The sequence below is a fragment of the Bos grunniens genome, chromosome 8 (assembly GCF_055505025.1).
Source record: "Bos grunniens cultivar Pamir isolate PY7600 chromosome 8, Bosgru_T2T1.0, whole genome shotgun sequence".
In the NCBI taxonomy this organism is placed as follows: Eukaryota; Metazoa; Chordata; class Mammalia; order Artiodactyla; family Bovidae; genus Bos; species Bos grunniens.
This window is the reverse complement of record NC_141172.1, coordinates 44,938,122-44,961,591: the sequence shown is the minus strand read 5'-3', so window position 1 is coordinate 44,961,591 and position 23,470 is coordinate 44,938,122. Positions and strand designations below refer to the sequence as shown.

Below are 23,470 nucleotides of genomic sequence, written 5' to 3'. Positions count from 1 at the left end.
GGCAGCCCACCAGGCTTCCCTGTCCCTGGGATTCTCCAGGCAAGAACACTGGAGTGGGTTGCCATTTCCTTCTCCAATGCATGAAAGTGAAAAGTAAAAGTGAAGTCATGTCTGACCCTCAGCAAACCCATGGACTGCAGCCTACCAGGCTCCTCCATCCATGGGATTTTCCAGGCAAGAGTACTGGAGTGGGGTGCCATTGTAGTTTCCATCAAACATTAGACTATGTAGGGGAGCTAGCAGGGACTTATTAATCAAATCAACCCATTGTCCTTAAAATGGTCTGGGTAAGAGCAAATGTTGAAATAAAGGTAAAGAAGCATCCAGAGTGGAAGCTACCTGGGAAAGCACAGATGAGGTAACATGTAGGGAGAAACAAAAGGAAAGAGGGAAAAAAGTCCTGACTTTTTTACAGTTCTGTGCAGGCTGCCCTCACTCAGCTCATTTCTAGTCTCATAAGCCAACTCACCGAGAGGTGAAAATAATGTTCATGAAAGCAGGTTACACTAGGAGCAATGTGAAAGTAAGAGATTATTGTTGTTATTATTTTGACTATGCAGCACAGATACTCAAACATATGTACCAAACATCTCTACCAGTGAAAATTGGGCTAGGTGTATTCAAAATTCACATACAAGGCTTTCAGCCAGGGAACAGGTATGAAAAGGCAGCCACTCACTCTCGGTGAGTTGGTCCCTGACCACTGGCACTTGATTGGCTTCAGGAATGGGACAGTGAGGACTTGAAGCAGAGGCAGGGAAGGGTTTTCCTCACAACAGTGACATATGTGCAGTGAACTCTGAGCTTAGGCATCCATTTCTAGTAGGATGTGACCCGGGGTTGGTATAACTTTGACTTCTAGAAGGCCAAGGGCAATAAAAGGAGATACTTCACTTCCCTTACAGGAATGCTGTGAGAATTAAATAAAATAAAAGTTGGTGCCCATGCCCCAAGGCACATTTGGGAGCCTCACCTTCTCCAGTTGCAGAAGAACAGGCCTTCCCCAAGACTGGATGGAAATCCTGAGCACCCAGGATTGCCATACCAGTGGCAAAGGGCAGGCTTCTGACAGTCTATAGACCATGGATCAAACCCCAGCTCTGTCACTTACCAGCCTTAGAAAGTCCACTCTCATTCTTTTATTTACTCATTTTTCAGTGTCATATTTTTATGGGAAAAGAGATGGACAATGAACAACTGAACAAACAAATGAGAAATTTTCAGATCAGGGTAAATGCTATGCACAAAATAAACTAGGTGATATCTTGTAGAATAATCTGGGGATGGAAAAAGCAGTTACAGACCAGGTGGTCAGGCAATTCCTTTCTAAAAGGAGACACCTGACCAGGACAGTAGAATGAGAACCATCTTGACATAGGATAGGTGGGTGAGGGGACTGCAAGCATGATGTCCCCAATGAAGGAAAGGCCTTGGGACTCAGGAGACCTAGAGAAGGCCAGTGGGACCATGGGGACTGTGTGACCATGTGATCATGGGCAGAGCAAAGGAAGGTGAAGTTCATGAAGGACGCAGGGGCCGGATGGTACAGGGCCTTATGAGCCACAGGAGGGAATGGGGCTTTATTCTAAAGACCATAGGACAGTTTCTGGCAGGAGAGTGGCCTGATCCTATTTCCATTTCAAGATGATGATTCTGGTGGCTGCATGAGAGTGTAGAGAGCAAGGTGGAAGCAGAAAAACCAGATAGAAAGATATGGAGCAATTTAGGTAAGAAATGATGGTGGCTTAGACTAGGGTGGTGGTTGGGGACACAGAAGTAAACATATCTGAGATGTATTTTAGAGGCACAACTGTAAAGGATTTTGTCTGGGGTACAGCGGCAAGGTAACAGCAAGAATAGGACTATATTAACTTTTGGAAACTTCAGTTTCTTCACTTTTAAATTTATAAAGAGCAGCATGGTGAGTATATTTAGAAAACTGTATTGTATATTTGAAAGTTGCTAAGTGAGTAAATCTTAGAAGTTCTTATCACAAGAAAAAATACTCACTAACTATGTGAGGTGATGGATGTTAACTAGATGCACTGTGGTGATCATTTCACAATATATACACCAAACCATTACACTGTGCCCCTCAAACGCATGTCAATCATATCTCAATTAAGGGAAAAAACTAAGATTGCAAAGTCATTTAAGTGCTAGAATGGAGATTTGAAAACAGACTCCTCAGTCATTTCTTTTAATTGCTCTGCTATCCTGTCTCCAGAATGATGGAGAAGAGGCCTAGGAGGCCCAGGGAACACTAATCTATTCTGAGGAATGAGCCAGAAAAGGAGTCTCTGCAGAAGGGAAGTTCAAGCCAGTGACTGAATTAACAAAAGTGTAGGCAGAGGAAACTGGGTGTGCAATGGCCCAAGGTGGAAGAGAGCAGTGTGTTCCAGGAACTGACTGCAATGTTATTAGAATGGTGGGAGTAAGAGGCGAGGCTGGGGAGGGGCTGATGTCAGAGCATGCAAGCCTTTTCCCAGAAGAGCAACAGGAAGCCAGAGGGTCATTGAAGGGGAGGCTCCCTCATCACCACTATGCTGCTCCGCAGAGCACAGATCCAAGGAGGCAAAGGTGGATTGTAGGTGGGGCTAGCTCTTAATTTCAACTTTCAGAATTATAAAGCCACAGTTCTCATCCAAGGATGGTCTGGCACCTCTGGGGCCACATGGAAACATGTGGAAATAACTTGGGTTGTTGCTGTCATTGCAGATGTCAAAATCCCAATCATGTGAGGTATGGCTGCCTACAGAGGCAGCACTGTCCCTTCCAAATTGCCAAGGGGACCCATATGGGGAAATCCTGCTATTGGCAAAGCTCAAAGTCTTCACTGGAGGAATAGAAATGTTTTAAGCCATTTCTATGTACAAGCAAATGTATTGCTGAGAAAACCGAGAGGTGGAGAGGGTAAGTGAGGGGAGGGGAAACAGAGGGGTGAAAATGTAATAGGACACGACCTGAAGTCGATGGGAGCAAAAACAGATGATTAGGTGTATCAGAGTCACAAAGGGAACCAAGAGAAAGTTAAAAATAAAAATACAACCAAAAAATTGTAAGGAGGATGGAGAAAACAAAAGGAAATCGTATAAATAAGCTAAATTTCTTATCTTTTATAGAAGGAAGTCAGCAAATACTGCTAACGTTAATGAATTAAGAAATGAGGCAGAAATAGAATATCTGGAATTATGGAGAAAAACATCAGAAAATCAGGGAAAAAACCTTTAGAAAAAGAAGTAGAATTGGAGTTTGAGTACAGGAGTAGTAAAGGAAACTTTGACTTTTCATTTTATTTCTTCTCTGAAATACCACATGTATGTTTGTTTCTACCTGTATATGTTACGTATTAGTTTCTTACCTTACTCACTGCTGTCTGTATGCATGTCAAATGGTTCTCTCACTCTCTGAGAAACTGGTTCTGTTTAGCAAGGACCTTCCAAAAACTATTCACCACTTTCAGACACGTGTCCAGAGTTTGTACCCTCTCCTCATCAGCTCTGAGACTGAATTCATACTAGCTCCTTCTGAGGCTATAAGAACTTCCCTGCCCCCACTGGGTCTAGATCAAATTTTCCTGAAGTAGGTGGGTAGGGTTTGTGTGGTTGCTGGGAGGGTTGGAAGTCAGTCAAAGAAGAAAAGGGCAAATTCTCTGGGGCATCCTTAGTTGCTGGGTGGCTTCCTTCCATTCCATGGGAGTCAAATAAGAGCAGGGACTGACACTTAGGAGCAGATAAATTACTAACAACCTATGTTTTGTGAGTAAAGGACGAGGGGCTGAGGGGAGGGAGAAGAGAGGAGTCAGGTGGGTAGTGCATGAAAGGAGTTAGAATCCAGCATGGCCTGAACACTTACCCTCCAAACACCAGCTCAGCTGGTCCTCTATTCATCTTTATTTTTCTGTGTCCAGTTGGTAGAACTACTCCTCTATTTTTCTACATAACCTTCCTGTGAGGCAGTGAGATTGCACTGTTTTAGTTGTTTACATATTTGTATCTTAACATTCTATCATCTGTGATCTCATTCTCAAAAGTAGAATCTGAGCCTCATTGATCTTTCTATCCCTTACACTGAACTTATACCTAATAAAGTACGGTTGAATAAAAGAATAAAAACAAATGAAAGTCAAATAAGTGAATGAAATGCTTGTTATACTTTCCCTCTTTTAAAACATTAGCAACAGAGGGTGTGGAGTACTGTAAAAATTTTATTATGTGCATCCCTGATTGTATGGATCAGGCACATGTTTGGTGTGTGAGTGTTACCATAACTACTTGAGAGAGTTAAATAATTGGTAATGGGGACTACCTATTTAGTTAGCATGAAAACAATAAAAGCAGTGCCTATATGAGAATGTGGTAAAACTTCTGTGCTTATATTCTACTATAGGTATCATAAATTGGTTTGACTCTTTTAGAAATCAGTAAGTTAAGGAGGCTGTCATGTCATTATAATCATCATTTTTTCTTGCCTAGAAATGAGGAAAATTTTTTTTGTAAATAGTTTCAAAGATCTTTGATTAATCATTGTGAAGATTTAATCATGCCCTGGTGTGTATTCTAATGGACTAAGAGTAACCAAGCAACATCATGATGGGAAAGGTGTACAAAATTTCTTTGCTAGGAAGTTATAGACAAAGCTATGTTTCTGTCCAAATGGTTATAACTAAGAGAAATTTGGATCATTAATGTGTATGAAGAAAGTTCTACTGTTCTACTGTGTATATCTTTTCTTCAGGAGCCTAGTTACGAACATGATCAACTGACCAGCCATTCTTCAGTGATATATCTATTGAGCTTCCGTTGTGTGAGGCATCTGCTTGAAGGAAGGGACCTTCTTTCTTGCACAGAGGGTGCATGAGAGAGATCTTATCACCAACTGGCAGGTGAGACAAAACAGGTTTTCCCATTCTAGTTGTAATCTGGGTTGTATTAATAGTTGACAGAATTTATCGTATCTGTTAAGCTTCCTTAAGTTTATGAGCTGTAAAATTCAAGAGATCACAATTTTCTTTTCCATTTCCTTTTCAATAAAGATCTCTTTGTTTTCTCACTTCTATCAATAAGCTTCTGATGGTTCCCTTATGTAAATTCTTTCTGTCTGAGTTGGCTCTCCTATTTTACCGAGCTTCCCCATCCTGTGTTCAGCTAGAGGTTTAGGGTGTTGACCTTAAAGCCTCAATGTAGAACTTTATTCACATACTCTCTCTTTGGACTATTCTCAGGGAATCTAAGAAGTAAACAACAAGCAAACTCCCTATGTGGCCATGATTCCGAGAGACAGAAAACTGAAAAGAAGTGAAGGATATAACTCACACATGCCTGGGAACAGGATGTGAGGGTGGGACTTTCAGCTTGAACAGAAGAAAAACAATGCATCATCAGTTGAAAATAATTAAACAGAAATTCGCTAATCCAGTCCAGTGACTGGAAATTGCAGAAAGATTCTACTGTACCTTGGTAGGCATGGGCTTCCTAAAGGTGATTTCAGCTTGCATCCAAACGCCCCTTGGGGACTCCAGCACAGACCAGATCTTGTCTTGAACCACATGGTTCTCTTCAAAGATATAAACTGCTAGGGTGTCACTCATTTTTAAAAATCCAGAGATGGCATAATAAAAACGCAAACAATACTGCTGGTTTCCTGGAAGTGAGGGACCGTAGAGCCTTCCAATGTAGCCAGGCTGTGATGTAAACTTTGTGTCGGCCAGCAAGAAATACCCTGTGAATAGGACAAAGCTTTCAGTGCATCAGCAATGAAAAACCGAAATAATTCATCCCAGATCATCAAGTGGAAAAATTTGGTTAAAGTAGTGGAATTTTCCAAAAGAAACTATTCTATAGGCTTTAAGTAATAGCATTTAACAAAGTCTGTGGCTTAGGTGATAGAAAATATCTGGGTGACTCTTTTGCTAATAAACCTCCAATTTTAAGGTAACTTCAAAAACCAGCATAGATTTCCAACTGCATATGCTCAGGTTTTAGCTATCAATCAGGATGTACACTTTTTTTTTTTTTTGGCCATGCCATGTGGCTTACAGGATCTTAGTTCCCTGATCAGGGATTGAACCCTAGCCCTCAGCAATTAAAAAAAAAATGTAGCGTCCTAACCACCAGACTGCCAGGGAATTCCATAACTTTTCATGAAACAAAAAGGATGAAATCATCTTGTGGTTCTCTATTTTTTAGACAAAGAGCTGACAACTAGACTGAGTAGTACTGGGTCACAGAGAACACAAGGCCCAGAGCAGATTTTCCTATTATCTCTGCAATTATTGTAAGAAGGGGGACCCTTTCCAGGGCCCGAAACTGGGCTCTTGTCTAATACTCAGAAATGAATTGTCCGAGGAGACACATGCTGACAAAGCAAGAGATTTTATTGGGAAAGGGTCCCGGGTGGAGAGCAGTAGGGTAAGGGAACCCAGGAGAACTGCTCTGCTGCGTGGCTTGCAGTCTTGGGTTTTATGGTGATGGGATTAGTTTCCGGGTGGTCTTTGGCCAATCATTTTAATTCAGAGTCTTTCCTGGTGGCACATGCATCGCTCAGCCAAGATGGATGCTAGCGAGAGGGATTCTGGGAAGTGGACGGACATGCGGTGTTTCCTTTCTACCTTTTCCGAACTTTTCCGGTTGGTGGTGGCTTATTAGTTTCATATTCTTATCAGGATCTCCTGTCATAAAACAACTTATGCAAATAGTTACTATGGTGCCTGGCCAGGGTGGGCGGTTTTAATCAGCGTGCTTTCCCTAACAACTCCCTCCTGAGAGACTTCATACTCATATGGAACTAATAAGCCACCACCAACCGGAAGAGTTCAGGAAAGGTCCAGGAAAGGTCGAAAGGAGACACTGCGTGTTCGTCCACTTCCCAGAATCCCTCTGGCTAACATGCATCTTGGCTGAGTGATGCGTGCGCCACCAGGAAAGACTCTGAATTAAAATGATTGGCCAAAGACCACCCGGAAACTAATCCCATCACCATAAAAACGGAGACTGCAACACGGCAGAGCTGTTCTCCTGGGTTCCCTTACCCTACTGCTCTCCACCCGGGTGCCCTTTCCCAATAAAATCTCTTGCTTTGTCAGCAGATGTGTCTCCTCAGACAATTCTTTTCTGAGTGTTAGACAAGAGCCCAGTTTTGGGCCCTGGAAGGGGTCCCCCTTCCTGCAACACAATGACCAGTGGAGTGGGAGAGGTTGCAGGGTCTGGCAGTCCTTGAGGGGTGAAGGGTAGGGGTGGTTTATGTATTCAGGCAGAGCTTACTCTCTTGGTCATATGTTAAACTGGATCCTAAAAAGCAGGTTTTTAATCAGATAGACCCTCTCAGGTGCTGAATATCTGATTTTCCCCTACTTCTTTTAAATAACATGAAAAAATAGGATCAAGAACCTCCTGTACCACCTGCTCTACCACTCCCATGGTAAACTTAAAACAGGTCCCTATGTCTTACAAAGATGGGGCAGAAAGAAAAAGCCTAATACCTTACTTTTTTTTCCCTTTCCTTTTTCTGAGCCTTCTCCATCAATTCTCTTGGGAGCAGTCTTTGGTATACACTTTAGTTTTATTTAATCTGGCAAAAGCTTCTTTGTTAATTTTATGAGTGTTGTTACGGACTGAATTATGTCCCCTCCCCAACCCCAATTCATATGCTGAAGTTTTAACCCCCAATGTGACCATATTTGGTGATGGGGCATTTAAGGAGGCAATTTAAGGTTAAATGAGGTTACAAAGTCGAGGCTTTAACACCTATGGAACTGGTGTCCTTGTAAGAAGAGGAAGAAACAACATCTCTCTCTCTCCTCTCCCAACCCCTCTGCCCCCGCCCCCATCTCCCCCTGTGCACACACAGAGGAAAGGCCGTATGAGGACAGAGTGAGAAGGTGCCTTGTCCAAGTCAGGAAGAGATATCTCACCAGAAACCAACCCCAGTGGTGCCTTGATTGCGGACTCCCGAGCCTCCATAACTGTGAGAAAATAAACTGTTGTTTAAGTCACCTAGTCTGTGATATTTTGTTATGGAAGCCTGAGCAGACTAATACAGGTAGCCATACACCAGCCAGAGTGATCTTTTTAAGTCTAAATTTAATCCTTCACTGATCTACTTAAAACCTATCAATAGCTTCTCATTTCCTTTATAGTAAAATCCCAGTTGCTTACTCTGGCCTGCCACATCTATGGTCTACCTCCCTTTCTAACTTCACTTCACTTCACTTTACTTTCCTCTCAGTGGTGCAGCCACACTAACCTAATTCCTGGCAGTGTCTGGCTGCTTCCAAACTCCTGGCCCTCAGAGATGCTGTTCCTTCTGCCTGGGCTGCTCCCGTTCTTCCAGCTAAAACCCGCTTCTCTGAATCTTCAACCAAAAGGAGGTTCTTTATTCTCTCACAGCTCACTCTTTATTTCCTTCACAGCACACACCACAATTTGTAATCATGAGTCTATCTGTATATATGTTTGTTGTGTTTCTCTTGCCCACTGAAATAATGGTCAGCCAGGGAGGGTGGGATACATACCTGATTTGTTCACTATCATATCCCCCCAGGGGTTAGGTTGGCCAAGGTCAGAATAGGTTTTTATTCTGTAATTCTTTAAGTTTTGCAACCTCTAGGCAAAGAATATAAAATTACAAGTATAAAATTGCAAGGGCCTGGTGAAAGTGAGGGGCCCTGAAATCACCTTCATCAGCTTTCTGTTAAGTCACCCCCATACCCAGTATATAAATATCAATTAGACAGCAACCCTTTGAGAACAAGCCCTTTCCCTCACTCTCTACTGGAGTGGACTTCATAAGCTCTGTCTTTATGAAGATTATGATAGATAATCCTTACACTGGGGGAGCTCGCACTGATTCCTAAGAGCTTCCTGTAGGCCCATCCATCGAGTGCCCACCCAACACTTTCCAACAGCTGTGATAGCTTTTATGTCCCACTATGTATTATTTACTGCAATAAAACACATATAATGCAAAATTTAGCATTTTAACCATTTTAAAGAGTACAATTTAGTGGCATTTAGTACTTTCACAATGACTGTGCAGCCACTATTACCCACTTCCAGAATATTTTCATTACCTCAAAAGGAAATTCTATACCCATTGAATAGTCATTCCCCACCCCCTCTCCCTAGCCCCTGGCAACCACTAATCTGCTTTCTGTTTCTATGGATTTGCCTTTTCTGGATATCTCATGTAATTGGAATCTAATAGGTTTTTAAAGGTACTTCTCTATCTAAAGTGAAGAGCAATTTCCAAAGGTTTGACTACTTAATTAACTGGTAAATACATCTGCTAGCACAGCAACTTGAATTCCAGTTTTGAAAAATGGTCAAACCCAAGATTACCTACTGTCTTTGCTTCTACACAGCTGTCCCCCCACCCACCCTCCTCTTTCAAGCTGGTGTCTTGGTGAGAACAAGTGGAAAATGGAGCATGAATACTAACCCCCACCCGCACCACGACATCCCACACAACAGACTCTGCTTTACCTAGGCCTGAAGTGTGGTCTCCTGCCCGATACAGGTTTGGTTTTACTTTCACTCGGGTCCAGCCTGAACCTTCTTTGTCTTGGTAAAAGTTGCAGAGGTCTTCCTCAAAATTGCAGCTTGCTTCTAGGGCACTAAAAGGACGCTCTGAGCAAAGGAGAATCAAAGTTAAAGTAGGCCAAACCCAAGGATCTCAAAGGATGACAAGGGATTGACAAATATGTACACATTTGTACTGGGGGAGCTTGGAGAAGCAACACACAACAAAAATATTTTTACCCTAATGGTATGCTGACAGGTTAGCATCAAACCCACGTTTCAGCATGACAGGAAAATTGTTCTTTTCCTCCCTTAAGGGGTAGAAAGAAGGAGCTCTGTTCACATTCTCTACAAAAAACCCAAAGTACCAGACTTCAAAAGATATTTCCTTTCCTGATGTAAAGACTGAGAACATTTATTCACATACTTCTTCACAATTCAAATTTCACTCATACAAAATTAAAAAGAAAGAGAAAAAGTAAGGATTTTATAGAATTCTTAATTTCTTTCTGACAGATGTATAGAAATAATATTTTCCAGAAATAATTTTCCTTTGTTGATCAATCTCTATGTCAGAAACACAGCCACTGTCTATTTATAATTGACGTTAGTAGCAGGAGCTGATTTGCTGGAAGAGAATCATTACTCAGTATAAATCACACTGTTCAAACACCAATTCTGTCACCGGTTCTGCTTTTATTTTGGCTTTTGATGAATTCTTGTGTCATTTACTCTGATCTATAAACATCACCTCATCCCAGATTGCCTGGAGGAAATGTAACATAAAAGGTTCCTGCTCTTTTAAATAATGTGGTCCTGGCAACAAGTAACTGTTCATATTGCCCACTGAGTCCAGAGGGGATGAGACTGCAGCAGTCTGGGACACACTTACTGTAGCCAAGTATAATCTTATTCTGCATGCTGACATATACTGGCTTAACCTTTTACAGCCAGAGACAGCACTGTTTTGAATAAGCAGAAAATTATCTCTAGACTCAGTGGTAAAGAATTCGCCTGCAATGCAGGAAATGCAGGAGGCACGGGTTTGATCCCTGGTCCAGAAAGATCCCCTGAAGGAGGAAATGGCAACCTAATCTAGTATTCTTGCCAGGAAAATTTCATGGATGGAGGAGCCTGACAGGCTACAGTCCACTGGGTCACAAAAGTGTTGGACATAATTGAGTGACTAAGCACACACAACCTTTTAGGGCCAGAGAGAGCACTGTTCTGAACAAGTGGAAAATTATCTCTAGTGAAACACTTGAGTCCTAGGTACGGGAATCTGATGAAACACAGAGCTGTTTAGGGACAAAGACTCACTATTCTCTCAATTTGTCAATATTCAAAGCAAGAAAACATTCCAGTGGTCTGAGGAGCTGGCCCAGCCAAGTGGATGAAAGACACATGACAACCAAATGCTACAAGGGATCCAAGACTCCACCTTGGTCTAGGAAAACAAACAGCTATAGAAGACTTTACTGGGGCAATTGGTGAAATCAGCATGTGGACTATAGATTAATTGATAATATTGTATCAGTGTAAATTTCCTGAATTTTATAATTATTCCATAGCATGTTGGAGAATGTCTCTGGTTTTACAAAATACTAATGAAGTATTTAATAGTAAAAGGACATAATATCTATAACCTATTCTTAAATGGTTGATAAAGCAAATATAGATTTGGGAAAATCTACTTTTGTAGATCTGGGTGAAGAGTATACGGGAGTTCCTTATCATAATCTTGGAAATTGTGTCAGAGTTTAAAATGATACAAAAGAGTTTTAAAAACGCTAAATTAAAAAGAAAAGTAAGTAACTAACCACAATACAAAGAAAGAATAGGAAGAAAATGTTCTTACATGACTGGAATCTGATTATATCTGAGACAATATGCCTTAGCAACTGTACAAGGAGAGGCCCCTGAAGAGCTAGATAGAAGGAAAGGAAGAGAATTTTCAGTGCTGTAAGACTGGTGGTAACCCACTGCTCTGCCTGACTCTGTCAGCATCAAGTTGAATCTTGAAGCTGTGCAGATAAAGTCATGAAGATATACATTTGAAATTGATTATGATTACATGCAAGCAAGGATCCTTTGACATCCCCCCACAGAGATTTGAGCCCATAGGAAACCCCATAATGGTCTTCAGTCTTAGTCACCCCTCTGCCACCTGGTAATGAAAAAGCAGATGGAAATTCAGACCTACAGATAGCCACTCAGATAAGAAAACAGGGCAGCACTCCCAAAAGCCGTGGATAGAGAGTGGAAGGTCAGTGACATTATTTATCAGGAATATATCCCAAGGATAATCTACTTGGGCACCCAAAAGAGATCCATAACCCATTTCCTAGGTGTGTGGGAGGAGGTGAGAGGTGATAGTAAAACTTGTAAGTAAGCAAGGCTCTGTTGTCTCCATAGTGACAAACTGAGTCACACAGAGAAGATTTTTCTGAGGACACAGTTATATTCTTTTGCTAAACACTTGGTTCTAGCAGTGGGTTTGTCGGGGGTCCTGAGACAGTCTGATAAAAAGAAAACCTCAAAAGCATAACTCAAAACCTAAATCTTTTTCAACTAGAATGCTTATTCTAGCATGAGACACTATCTAATTCCTGAAGATGGGGGCCAGAGGGCTTATTATGTATGACCTAAAGTGAGATCCCCAAACACATGAGGTGAATGAAAAGCCTTTGCTTCAGGCTTGTTCCAGAAGTATGTGTCAAGTGGCGATTGAAGTTGAGGAGTGTTAATAATATATTTGAAGCATAGGAAGGAATCAGAAGAAATTGGAAGCTCCTGAGCATCAGTTGATCACCCTATCCCATCAAAAAAAATTAAAAAGTTCTCTTTGAGCATCACAACGCACCATTTAGTTAATTACTTGATTTCCAATGTTTGAACTTTTTAGAATCAGGAGGCTCTGAAGATAAACTAATCTGATAGAGGGAGAAGATAAACTAGTCTTCTCCGTTTGAGAAGACTGGTTGGGAATATTTCTCATCTTTTCCTCTGCTTCATGGAGTTCATAGAGATGAACTCAGTATCAGTCCTTGAGATCTAAGAGGCTTATCAGCCCCTGTAGTGCTAGAGAGACTTTGGGTGTGGTGCTCTGTAGACTGTTAGACTTGTGCAGTAGCTCTTATTTTAGCCCAGGCCAGCCTGAAAGCAGGCTGAGACAGCTCAAAGCTGGCAAGGGAATACTGTGAGTGGGACCCAGCACCAGATTGAGGAATCACGACAGAGCAGACCTGGGCCACTGATCAGGCTGTGGAGATGCTTGAAGGCCTCTGAGTTAAGGAAGACTGTGATACCTGCAGCTGTAGCCTAGGCAACAACTGGAGCCACATTTCCAAACCAGACAAGAGGTCTAGGTAGTGTGTTGTTGGTGAATGGTCAATTTTGGGACTTAGGTCCACACAGACATCCTTTTGGAGGTATATCCGTGACTGTCAGTGTCCTCCCAGAGCCTGGCCTGGGTGTGGGGTGAATCTAAGGCCAGAGAGGAAGCTAGGTCTGCATATGGCAGAGACTGGAGGTCTCTGTTTGGCAGTTGGGCATTAAGGCAGGATTTCTAGAAGTGAGAAGTGAGTGGAATCACCTGTTAGGTATTCAAGGACTTACAGAGTAAAAGGAGAGCTTATTCCTACAGTCTAGGTTCTGGGTCAAATGTGGTGGATGGGGAGTTTTCAGATGGGAGAGGCCTGGAAAGGGAAGGGCTGTAACTCAAGCTGGGAGGGATGGGGTAAGTTCTCACTATACTCTGTAAGCATCCTGGGGAAATATCTGGGGGGATGACAAGCAGCTGGTGCTTAATACCTGTGACTCTGAGATAGGTCTCAGGTCTGGGAAACTAGATTAATCTAAGAGCAACCAGATGGTGGGAACAAGATGCTTCATATGTTGAAGTAATTCCTGTTTCAACCTACTAGGGAGATGAGGGAAGAAAATGTCAAATCCAGCTGGGAAAAGCAGAGACAATAAGTCTGGAGGTAACCAAGATAAAGAAAAGAATGTTGGTACCCATTATGAAACAGAAGGACATAAACTATTTGTGAAATGTAAAAGGAAGTATGAAAACTAGAGGGCTCAGCCTCTAAGACTCAGAATCTGGCCCACAGGTGCTTAATGAAGGGCACAAAACAGGCTCCAGCTTACACATTCATCAAGGCAGTGCCCTTTGCTGGTTCTCTTTAGTTTCAGTCTGACTCCCTGTTCTCTAGGGAATGAATGGGAGTATTTTGAAAATTAAGTAAATAATATTAGGTCTCATGACCAAGCATTTTCTGTGTGCCATACTGTTCCAAGGCTGTCACAGACATTATTAAATCATCAATCTTCCTGACAAGTCTATGAAACAGATTCTTCCATCCTTGTCCCATAAACGTGAAAGCAGTCTCAGAGACGTTAGGTAACAAGCTGAAGGTCACACAGCTTGTAAATGGCAGAGTAGGGATGTGAGTCCACAGTCCTGGTTCATAAGCACAATACTTTGATAATGCAGTTAAACCATTTAAAGGAAAGCTGGTATACTAGGAAGTTCTGAAGACCAATAGGGAACCTTGGTTAACTATATAAAAATGTGAATCCCTGGTAGTCCGTATGGAGGAAGGGTCTTTATCTGGGCTGGATTTCACAGACTAAGGGGTCACTATCTCTTTTAACAAATGGTCCTTATTTTGCTGGAATCTTTCTTTTTTTTTCATCAGTCAGTAGAAAAGAGTTCACATATATTCTGTATCTTTTTTAATGGGAAAATGTTTCTAAATGTTACTTGTATGGTGGTTCAGTAGATTCTATCACCTTCCAGCTGTAGCTTCACTCCACCTGCTATCCAGTATAGATGCTAAATAAACCCCTCTTCTTCTACATGCACAACTTGGAAATATTTTTAAAGTTCAATGTAAATGTCCAGTGACTGAGAAGAGAAACTTTCTAAAAATAATGTTAAAGAGGTTGTAAAACTATTATTAACATCACTGAAACATTAACTGATGGAATTAGGGAGCAATCATATTTAGAGAAGTGAAACCACTTTGGTTTCTGTGTTCTGCCAAATTTAGAGACTCTTAATTTTTGATTACTGTTAGGATTACATCATTTTAATTAGAGCATATAAATATGAAAATCAAGTCTGTTCTGTTTCACTAGTTTTGTTTTTTTAAATTAGAATTAGTTAAAACTAATGTTTGATTTCAGCTAATTAGTAAGTTTCTCTGTAATTTGGAGGTAACAGTTTAGTTTGAGTGGAAAATATTCTAAGCTCCTTTGCTTATAGAATATATTCGAAACTGGGGGCACTCTCTGTCCCCCTTCTGATGTCTATGTCAGAAGCTTTCTCTGTCCCTTTTTATCCTTTAATAAAACTCTGCTTCACAAAAGCTCTTGAGTGATCAAGCCTGGTCCCTGGTCCCGAAGATAAATCTTCTTTGGAGATCAAGAATCCGATATCATTTACCATAAGCTATCATCTTGGGGGCTTGTCTGGGATCTTCAGGACAAGCTTTCAGCTTTTCAACCTCCTCATCAATTGAAGGCTTCCCATGGTGGGTTTCTCTACTTCAAGGAAAGGACTTTCTTCAACTCTGTGAATATCTTCACTAACAGCAATTGTATGTGACACCTCTTCTTGATCTGATGACATCTAACAATCCTAAGATGGACTGATGTAACTATGGACATAATATGAATTTGTGACTGTTTTGCCTCATAAAATCCAGAGGAAGTGATGGTATGCAACTTTTGAGGCTGGATCATAAAAGGTGCTACAGCTTCCTCCTGGTTCTCTTGGAACACGGTTTTGCCAGAAGTCAGCCACCAATGAAGTAGTCTGACAACCCTGAGACCACCTTCCTGGAGAAATCATGTGTAAGTGGTTCAGGAGACAGACCTAACTGAGTTCCCAGACAACTGCCAGCAGCAACTGCCAGTAACGTTTATGAGTCAGCACCAAAACACTCTTTTCATGGTTTTTTAATCTTTTCCGAAGAAAAGGCCTTTTGCTTAAGAAGGAAAAAGGAAAGTTTATGGAAAGCTGTGAGGATGTAATAGAAGAGGTCAACAAGTCTGAACAAGAAGGAGGCTGGCAGGAAGGAGCCTGGCAGTTCCAGAATGCCTTGGTAGAAGGAACTGCTCAACTATCTCCCTAAGGTTTCTTCCATCTCTGGGTCACTCCAGACAAGATTAAAAGTCCTAAAGAGAGTTTGGTTGGCCCCAACTTGAGGCATCTGACAGCTGTTTGATTATCTAGTGTGATCAGATTTGCAAAGATATAAAATTTACCAAGACCCGTGGTTGGTGTAGGTGTGTAGAAACAGGCATTCTCACATGTGACTGTTGCAAATAAGTTGCCTTGGCTTTTTCTGGAGGCTGATAGTACCCTAAGATATATATACATATACACACATGCACACATATATTCTTAAGGACATACTCTTCAATCAAGATATTTCACAATGTAGAATTTTTCTAAGAGAAAAAAAAATTTAGTTAATTGAGTGATGATATAGATAATTGGTTATTTTATTATTGCTTGGAATAGCAACATTTGTTATTGTTGTTCAGTAGCTAAGCCAAGTCATGGTGGACTCTTTGTAACACATGGATTGCAGCATGCCAGGTTACTCTGTCCCCAACTATCTCCTGGAGTTTGTTCAAATTCATGTTCATTGAGTCAGTAATTTTATCCAACCGTATCATCCTCTGTCATCCCTTTCTCCTCCTGCCTCCAATCTTTCCCAGCATCAGGGTCTTTTCCAATGAATCAACTCTTCACATCAAGTGGCCCAAGTTTTGGAGCTTCAGCTTAAGCATCAGTCCTTCCAATGAATATTCAGGGTTGATTTCCTTTAGGATTGACTATTTTGATCTCCTTGCAGCCCAAGGGACTCTCAAGAGTCTCCTCCAGCACCACAATTCAACAGCATCAAGTCTTTGGCTCTCAGCCTTCTTTATGGTCCAACTTTCATATCGATACACGAGTACTGGAACAAACCATAGCTTTGACTATACAGACCTTTGCTGGCAAAGAGATCTCTCTGCTTTTTAATATGCTGTCTGGGTTTGTCTCTTCCGAGGATCAAGCATCTTTTAATTTCATGGCTGCAATTATCATCTGCAGTGATTTTGGAGCCCAAGAAAACAAAATCTGTCTCTGCTTCCTCTTTTTCCCCTCTGTTTCCCTGAAATGATGGGACTGGTTGCCATGATCTTAGCTTTTTTAATGTTGAGTTTCAACCTAGCTTTTTCACTCTCCTCTTTTACTCATATCAAGAGGTTCTTTAGTTCCTCTTCAATTTCTGCCATTAGAGTGCTATCACCTGCATATCTGAGGTTGCAAAATTGGAATTTCCTAATTGTCCAACAGTAGGAAACTGTTTAAATAAATGATGATAAAGCCATATGCTAGAGTGCTTTATAGCCATTATAATGATATTATGATGTAGTCCCATATTTGTTTACATAGATACATGTCCATTATGTACTGTTATATGAAAAAAAGCAAGTTATATATAGTATGTACAGTATGACCTTATTTTTGTAAAAATAAATACATGCATATAATATGCACATTAAAAAAGAATATATTCAAAACTATATTAAATTAGAGACCAATTCTATCTTAAGTGAAAGTTACACTACCAAAACCAAGTTCAAAAATTTACTTCCCACACTCCAAAACCCAGAACAAAGGCTCCTTAATGAGATGGATGACCACTGTGTCTCCCTGAGGCCTCTCAAGGAAACAAATTCATTAAAAGGTAAGTGAAGTGAAGTGAAGTTGCTCAGTCGTGTCCGACTCTTTACAACCCCATGGACTGTAGCCTATCAGGCTCTCCCATCGATGGGATTTTCCAGGCAAGAGTGCTGGAGTGGATTGCCATTTCCTTCTCCAGGGGATCTTCCCAACCCAGGAATCGAACCCGGGTCTCCCGCATTGCAGGCAGACACTTTACCATCTGAGCCACCAGGGTAAAAGGTAAGGTCAACTGCATTTATTTGTGCATGCGTGCATACTAAGTCACTTCAGTTGTGTCCAACTCTTTGCGACTCTATGGACTATAGTCCACCAGTCCCCTGTCCATGGGATTCTCCAGGCAAGAATACTGGAGTGAGTTGCCATGCCCTCCTCCAGGGGATCTTCCTGACTCAGGGATTGAACCCACGTCTCTTATGTCTCCTGCATTGGCAGGAACACCTTTATCTGGGCTATCAATTTTGGCGTCACCCTTCTAATTCTAAAACATTTGTTTTCTAATTCACTTTGAATTGATTTGCTTACCTATTTTCCCAGGAAGTAAAAATTCCCTCTCTTTTTACAAACACAAAGTTTATGGAAATTACAAAATTGGTCATGATAAAATTATGTGAGCATTCACTTAGAAAGAGAAATTGAATACATACTCTGAAGTCAAAACCATCAAACAGATGTATACCAAATACTAACATCTTTAAACGGGAGGACATTTAAAAATTGGATTCATAAAATTAGAAAGAGTTGTTATAATTCTACTCAGTAGATTTTGAGAGTTTTTTCTGTCTACTCTATACACATGTCTATGGACCCAAGATTTCCTTTAAAGAGAAAGATGGAGTGGAGGGGGGGAGTTATTTAATTTTAATTTCTTAGTACGTAGAGAAGATAAAATCTCCTTAACTCAGGAAAATTACCTCTGGTGTCAGGAAAATCAGTTTCATTCTGTGAGAGGAAAAAAAGAGTAAAATAATAGAGAAATGACTGTTTGGCTAAATAATTTTTTAAGCATGAGATAAAAAAGGAAAAGAAGAAGAAATTAAAAGGAATTAAAGCAAGTCCTGACCACAGGCATCTGTTGAGAAAGGAAAATCCCAAATGGGAGGAAGAAGAAAAAGAGAATGCTTACCTGTCTGATTTTGGCAGTGAACAGGAGAGAAAGAAATATCATCCAGGGCCACATATCCTCCTTTGGGACCATTGAAGGCAACTTCAAAAATAACCTGTGGAGGAGAAAGACATGTTACATGTTTACATATTTTCTTTTAGGCTTAAACGCTTATAACTATGACTTAAAATGGTGTGTTGGCATGAAAAGATGCTCAACATCACTCATTATCAGAGAAATGCAAATCAAAACCACTATGAGGTACCATTTCACACCAGTCAGAATGGCTGCCATCCAAAAGTCTACAAATAATAAATGCTGGAGAGGGTGTGGAGAAAAGGGAACCCTTTTACACTGTTGGTGGGAATGCAAACTAGTACAGCCACTATGGAGAACAGTGTGGAGATTCCTTAAAAAACTGGAAATAGAACTGCCTTATGATCCAGCAACCCCACTGCTGGGCATACACACTGAGGAAACCAGAAGGGAAAGAGACACGTGTACCCCAATGTTCATCGCAGCACTGTTTATAATAGCCAAGACATGGAAGCAACCTAGATGTCCATCAGCAGATGAATGGATAAGAAAGCTGTGGTACATATACACAATGGAGTATTACTCAGCCATTAAAAAGAATACATTTGAATCAGTTCTAATGAGGTGGATGAAACTGGAGCCTATTATACAGAGTGAAGTAAGCCAGAAGGAAAAACATAAATACAGTATACTAACACATATATATGGAATTTAGAAAGATGGTAACAATAACCCGGTGTACGAGACAGCAAAAGAGACACTGATGTATAGAACAGTCTTATGGACTATGTGGGAGAGGGAGAGGGTGGGAAGATCTGGGAGAATGGCAATGAAACATGTAAAATATCATGTAGGAAACGAGTTGCCAGTCCAGGTTCGATGCATGATGCTGGATGCTTGGGGCTGGTGCACTGGGACGGCCCAGAGGGATGGTATGGGGAGGGAGGAGGGAGGAGGGTTCGGGATGGGGAACACATGTATACCTGTGGCGGATTCATTTTGATATTTGGCAAAACTACTACAATTATGTAAAGTTTAAAAATAAAAAAAAAATAAATAAATAAACCCTAAAAAAAAAAAAAAAAAATGGTGTGTTGGTCTAGCCAGGTGTATAGGTATTTGAGCAGCTCCCTCCTTAACTCAGTTTCTTTGGGGGAGAGTGACTACTAAGCCCTAAGTTGCATTTTATTGGTGGACTTTTCCCCCTCCCTTGCGTGTCAAAGTACCTATATCACTTGCTGATAGAACTGCAGACTCAATAATCTGTTTTATGAACTCCAATTAAAGAGGCATCATGCTGCTTGCAGAAGGCAATCCTGCCCTTCCCAGAGCCCTGAGCCCTTCCCAGGTTCTCTTTTTCATGCACAAAATTCTATGTCCATCTGGACAAAGATGCAGCAATCAGAGATGATTACCTGATGCCTAAGGCAAAATCAGGCCCAGAACTCCTGTGTACAAATGTTAGGATTTCGGCATATCCTGGCATGGTCAAAAAGAGAGAACATGGGATTATTAACGAGTTCAGGCCCCTTTAGTTATACTGTCTTCTCTGCCACCAACTTTGAGTTCAATGGACGACTTTCTGCTTTCCACGGGGATCAAGTATGGTGAGCACAACACTCACCTGTGTTGGGAAAACCACCGAAGTGTGCAGACCACCCTGCTGGATTGATAACATAAGATAGCTGTTAAGCAGAGGGGGAAATCCAAGTGTCCACCTGGGCCAGGCACGTAATCTAAATGCCTGATATGGGTTTCATCTGATGCAGCAGGAAATGGTGTGAAATAGGGAGCCAGGCTCACCTACTGGGGGCAGCTGCTACTTAGCCTCGTCAGTTGCTGGCAGGTGCGAATTCAGGCCTAATATGCCTGGACTCACCAAATTGTCAAGAGGACTTGATGGCTAGATTTTTATTTGAAATCTTCAGATTTTTCAATGTTGACAATTCATTCAAAAACTAAAACAAATATGTGTGCAAAATAAAAACAAACAAATACCACTATAGCAGCTAGACAAATCACTATAGGCTAGATCTAATCCATAGGCCTCTAGTCTTTGCCCTCTGCTAAGGAGAATGGTGTCTTAGAGGCAGACAGACCAGAGTTCAAATCCTGTTGCTGTCACTTTATTAACTAGGTGACCTTGGGGACATAGCTAACCCTTTCAGAACAACACTTTTCTTGTTATAAAATAGACTTTTTAACATCTTCCTTGTAAGACTGTAGATGTGATTAAATGAGATACTGTATATATAGATCCTATGGAGTCAGGTGCATAAGCTCTGAACTAAATCCATGCCTTTTTCTCCAGGGTGACCCCCTCCTGAACTGGTATTCATATTTGATTCTAGTTGGCCACTAATTAACTCTAGTTTGTCCCTTTTATCCTCTAGGTCTCAATTTCTTAATTTTTGAGAAAAGAGTTTGGATAAGATTGTCCCTTTCAGTTTGACAACAATGGTCCTTAGATGCTTGGCCTCTCCAAAATCTAAGACAATCCTGGAAGTTTGTCTCTGGCAATGGAGGAAGGGCTGAGAACCAAAGGGACAGATTTGGGTGAATGAGGAGGAGCAAATTCAGTTTACAAGCTCAACACAGGCCTATGACATTTCATTTTCAAGGTGATAAAGCCAACAACAGATTGATCTTACTGATTGATCTAAATATCCTTACTGAATAAGGATATTTCCAATCATAATTTGCAAATCACAGCCTCTGTGTCATTGTGTTCTCTATTGTTCAGATATTTGTCTTCCTTTAAAAAATTCATTTGAGAATACGGGGACATTAAATTCGCTGATTTCCGCAGTAAGTTTCTTTTCTCGGAAATTACCAGGAGTCAATAATCCTGATGTAATGAGTCCCAACTGCCAGGGCAAAATCATGCATGTGTGGCTCAAAAGGATACGTACTTAAGTTTAGTAGTAAACTTAAGCAGTAAACAGAAATGGTTAACTTTTCAAGCATTGATTAAAAAGAAAATTCAGCAAAGTCTCACTCGTATAAATGTTGCCCCAGGAGTTTACGGTTGGATGAAAGGAACTTGCAAGGACAACGCCTTCACTGTGCATGTGACTTGTGACTTTAATAGAAGGAAAACTTTCTCAAGCAGCATGTGCATTTCTTTTTCTCCTTGTAACCCAAACTCACAGAAAAATTTCCACCGGGCTGCAAGAGTAAATCAAGGCCTGGTTAGAGTTTGGAATAGGAAATAGCACACATACTACAAAAGTCCCCTCTCTGGGGCTGTCTGGGGTAGGGGGAATTGGAAGACGGAAAGGGAGTGGCAGGCACACAGTCCATGGACAGATGACTTCCAAAACCGAGATCTCACCCCAGCACTCACTGAACCGCCGCATCAGGTGAGCAGATGGCACTACTGAAAAGCATCCAGAGGATCATTGGCCTCTCTTGCACTCTAAACGGAACTAGGCAAGATACTGCAAAAAGTGCAGAGTGAAAGCAGGGGATGTTCATAAGCTGTGGGGACTAAGACTCTCTTTAGAGCCCGAGATCTGCAACCACAGAGCTCCCCTCTTCCTTCAAATTTAAGTCAGATTTAGTGCAGGAAACTTAGCACCCTGGCACTCACCAGTAGTGTGACCTAGAACAAAACAGCAAACGTCTTGCACTTTCCATTTCCTCCTCTTTGATCTGGAATACGGGGATAATTTTATCTACTTTGCTGGATTGTTGTCAGTACTGAAATACGTGCGTGTGTGTGTGCATGTGTGTGCTCAGTTGTTTGACTCTTTGAGACCCCATGGACTGTAGTCCGCCAGGCTCCTCTGTCCATGGGATTTCCCAGGCAAGAATACTGGAGTGGGTTGCCATTTCCTTCTCCAAGGGGTCTTCCCGAATCAGGGATTGAATCCAAGCCTCTTGCGTCTCCTGCACTGGCAGGCAGAGTCTTTACCACCTCGTCACCTGGGAAGCCCAGGATACATGTATAGATACGTATTAATATATGTGCTTACAAAAAGGTCTTCAAGAATGAATACCAAGATGTTAGTTTTTTTCTTTGCAGGGCTGGTGTAGGGCATTTTAGTTTGTTTTGCTTCTCTGAATTTTCTAATTCTTCTGCACTGGACATTTACCACTCATGTAAATGAACAGTTTTAAACCATAAAAAGTTTAGAGGCCCCAAGGCTTGTTTCAAATTAGGGCCAAAATCATGTTTATTTCTGACTTTTATGACATTATTTACACTGTAAAGGAGAAAAGAAAAAATTAGTCATTTTTTCTTTAAATTTAGGAGTGTTCCCTCAGGTAAGGGGAACCTTCACAGCTGCTGTCAGGAGCTGAAGTTTGAGAGTAAGGTTCATGTAGAAGGAGTCTGACTAATCTCATCTGAACTCACACAACCACAGTGCAAGTTCAGAGGGAGAGTGTGGCCAAGAAATCTAGTTGGTTAACTGGCTTTCTAATATTTGTCTTTATTAAGAAATACTCTTCTAGAAAATGAAGTGGTAGAGGAGGAAGGCAGAGAGATACAGAGGAAGGCAGAAAAGTGGAGAAGGCCAAGGAAGGGAAAAGGGAGATTAAGACTGAGACACAAAGGAAAGGAGGAATGAGTATGAGCCTGCAGTGTCTCCTGCTCCACGTCTGGGTGGCATCTCTGCAGAGTGGCCAGGCCAGGGCACACCAGGCACACCTACCTCCTTGGGGTACGGGGCACTGAACTCCGCCTCAGCAAGGTTCCAGACAGCGTTCCCTGGATCGCCCGCTTTCCAGATCTCCTCATACAGGCCAGCTGCGTCCCTCGTGTACACAGAGAAGATGTTGTCATTCCTCTGCTGGAGTTGGTAATAAAATGACAGGCAGCCAGACATGGGGGCCGTGGTCATCGGGGAGATGAGCTGGGCCACCTCCTGGAAGTGCTTGACATAGATAGAGTCCACGTACATGTAATGGCCTGAAATCACACAGAGAAAACAACCTAAGACAGACAGACGGAGTCTCAGACACAACTACACAATTTGGGATTTACTTCAAAATAACCTGGTGGGAGTGGAAGAGAGGAAGAGAATGAGCTGTAGATGAAAGAAGTTTGGCCATAGA

At 41.5% G+C, this 23,470-nt stretch overlaps 1 protein-coding gene across 4 annotated transcripts in view; it reads right to left on the bottom strand.

The window, feature by feature from the left end:
- Positions 1-23,470, bottom strand: part of MAMDC2 (MAM domain containing 2) — a 164,042-nt gene that overhangs the window by 46,887 nt on the left and 93,685 nt on the right. For all 4 annotated transcript variants that reach the window (XR_015169705.1, XR_015169704.1, XM_086415505.1 and 1 more), the window contains exons 6-9: positions 23,068-23,324; positions 18,395-18,488; positions 9,483-9,626; positions 5,456-5,721 (exon numbers count right to left, since the gene is read on the bottom strand). Coding sequence is in view for 2 of the 4 variants with exons in the window: in XM_086415505.1 (XP_086271631.1) it covers positions 5,456-5,721; positions 9,483-9,626; positions 18,395-18,488; positions 23,068-23,324 (761 nt within the window). In the remaining 2 variants the exon portion in view is untranslated. The remainder of the gene's footprint in view (positions 1-5,455; positions 5,722-9,482; positions 9,627-18,394; positions 18,489-23,067; positions 23,325-23,470) is intronic.